The 1,697-nt window shown below is 40.8% G+C and overlaps 1 protein-coding gene across 1 annotated transcript in view; it reads left to right on the top strand.

Moving 5' to 3' along the window:
• Window positions 1–1,697, top strand: part of LOC118343547 (saccharopine dehydrogenase-like oxidoreductase) — a 7,465-nt gene that overhangs the window by 1,552 nt on the left and 4,216 nt on the right. The window contains exons 2-3 of the mRNA XM_035682423.1: window positions 257–369; window positions 1,169–1,249. Of these exons, the coding sequence (XP_035538316.1) occupies window positions 257–369; window positions 1,169–1,249 (194 nt within the window). The remainder of the gene's footprint in view (window positions 1–256; window positions 370–1,168; window positions 1,250–1,697) is intronic.

Genomic DNA, 1,697 nt, shown 5'->3' with positions numbered 1-1,697 from the left:
ACACACACACACACACAGCTTGAAGAACACTAAAAACAGCTTGTATAGTTTTTTTAAATAAAGATATTTCATCCCACGTATACATGACTCGTGCTTTTACAGCGTACTCATTTTCTTACAGGTGCTCATATATTTAATACACTTGGGAAGTATTTTAAATTATATGAACTATGAACACTGATGTCTGGGAACTGTATATCAAGCATTTGGATCAAAATAAACTATCCTTACAACATGTTTGTGTGTGTACGCGCAGGTAAGCCTGAGCTGAGGTCAGAAGTGGACATCATCGTGGCAGATGTAGGAGAACCGGACTCCCTGGCCGCCATGTGCAAACAGGCTGTGATTGTTCTCAACTGTGTGGGGCCTGTAAGTAGACGATTACACAGTCATGTGTTTACCTCTGCTTATTTTTCTTTAACACACAGAACTTGTCCGTCACATGGAACAAACTAGTTTTTCTCACATCGTCTCACAACGTTGGCATTTTGGCATCTCCCTTTGGCATCATTACAGCTCAACTTCTGCCTATCTATCTCTTCTCTCTCTCTCTCTCTCTCTCATACACGCACAGTACAGCCTTCATTTACACAATGACAGCTACTGACTTACACCACACAATAAGTCGTATTGTGTTAAAGTCAGAATGGAAAGTAGGTTTTCATCAGTACTGTAACCACTGCTGTTGCACACAGCAGCACTTTGCCAAACTGAGGCACATAGTTGAAGCCAAAAGGAGATGGACCTGAAAGAGCATAAATGCAAAAATGTATTAGCCCAATTTGGCATTTTACTTATAAAAAACCTGAAAAAAATGAATCATTTGATGTGATATTGAAGATGTGTATATAAAACATTTGACAGCACAATGAAGAAGTGAACAGGATTTGCCTAGAAAGCTGGCTTGTGCAACATCAAACTGTCTTTCTGTGTGGAAAGCCGAAGAGAGATCATGTCTTGTTTCTGCACTAGCAACATGGGGGTGCCTGTGCAGACAGATAGGATCTGAGCGGATAAAGGGGGGCATTGAGTGAAAATGAGTGTCAGGGATTTAACAGTGATGAGTATTATAGTCGATGTGAAATTGGCCAATTTCAACCAAATTAGGAAAGGAAGAAATATTGTAATGAATTAATTTGTGTATGTGCATGTATGTTTGGGTGTATAGTACAGGTTCTACGGTGAGCCAGTGGTCAAAGCCTGTGTGGAGAATGGAGCCCACCATATGGACATCAGTGGAGAGCCTCAGGTATGTATGGCTTTAGTACGGTATTTCTGTACTACAATGTGTGCATATAGTAAGTCACTCCATCAACATTAATCATTGCGTATACTGAAAGAGCATTAAAGGGCGATAGTTTTTCTCTTAATATTTCTGATTGTCATCAAATTGCTATATAAGAATTAAAATCTTCTCTCTCTACCTGAGTGCTGTCAGTGGACATGGCGTGATTGTTGCCCTGCAGATGTCCTAACATTCAGCTTTGCTGTTGTTTGTGTTTTGGATTAATTGGAGACGTGCTTAGTTTCATGCTGTAGCCTGTTGGACAAAATTATCTCTGACTTGGCTGCTTGACAGCAGTTTTCCCTCTGTCAGATGCCTGTGTGTGTGTCTGTGTGTGTCTGTGTGTGTGTGTCTGTGTGTGTCTGTGTGTGTCTGTGTGTGTCTGTGTGTGTCTGTGTGTGATGCAGCATCA

The sequence above is a fragment of the Morone saxatilis genome, unplaced genomic scaffold, assembly GCF_004916995.1.
Source record: "Morone saxatilis isolate NCDOM2014 unplaced genomic scaffold, NCSU_SB_2.0 Contig11, whole genome shotgun sequence".
NCBI lineage: Eukaryota > Metazoa > Chordata > Actinopteri > Moronidae > Morone > Morone saxatilis.
This window is presented reverse-complemented; position numbering and strand designations above follow the sequence as displayed.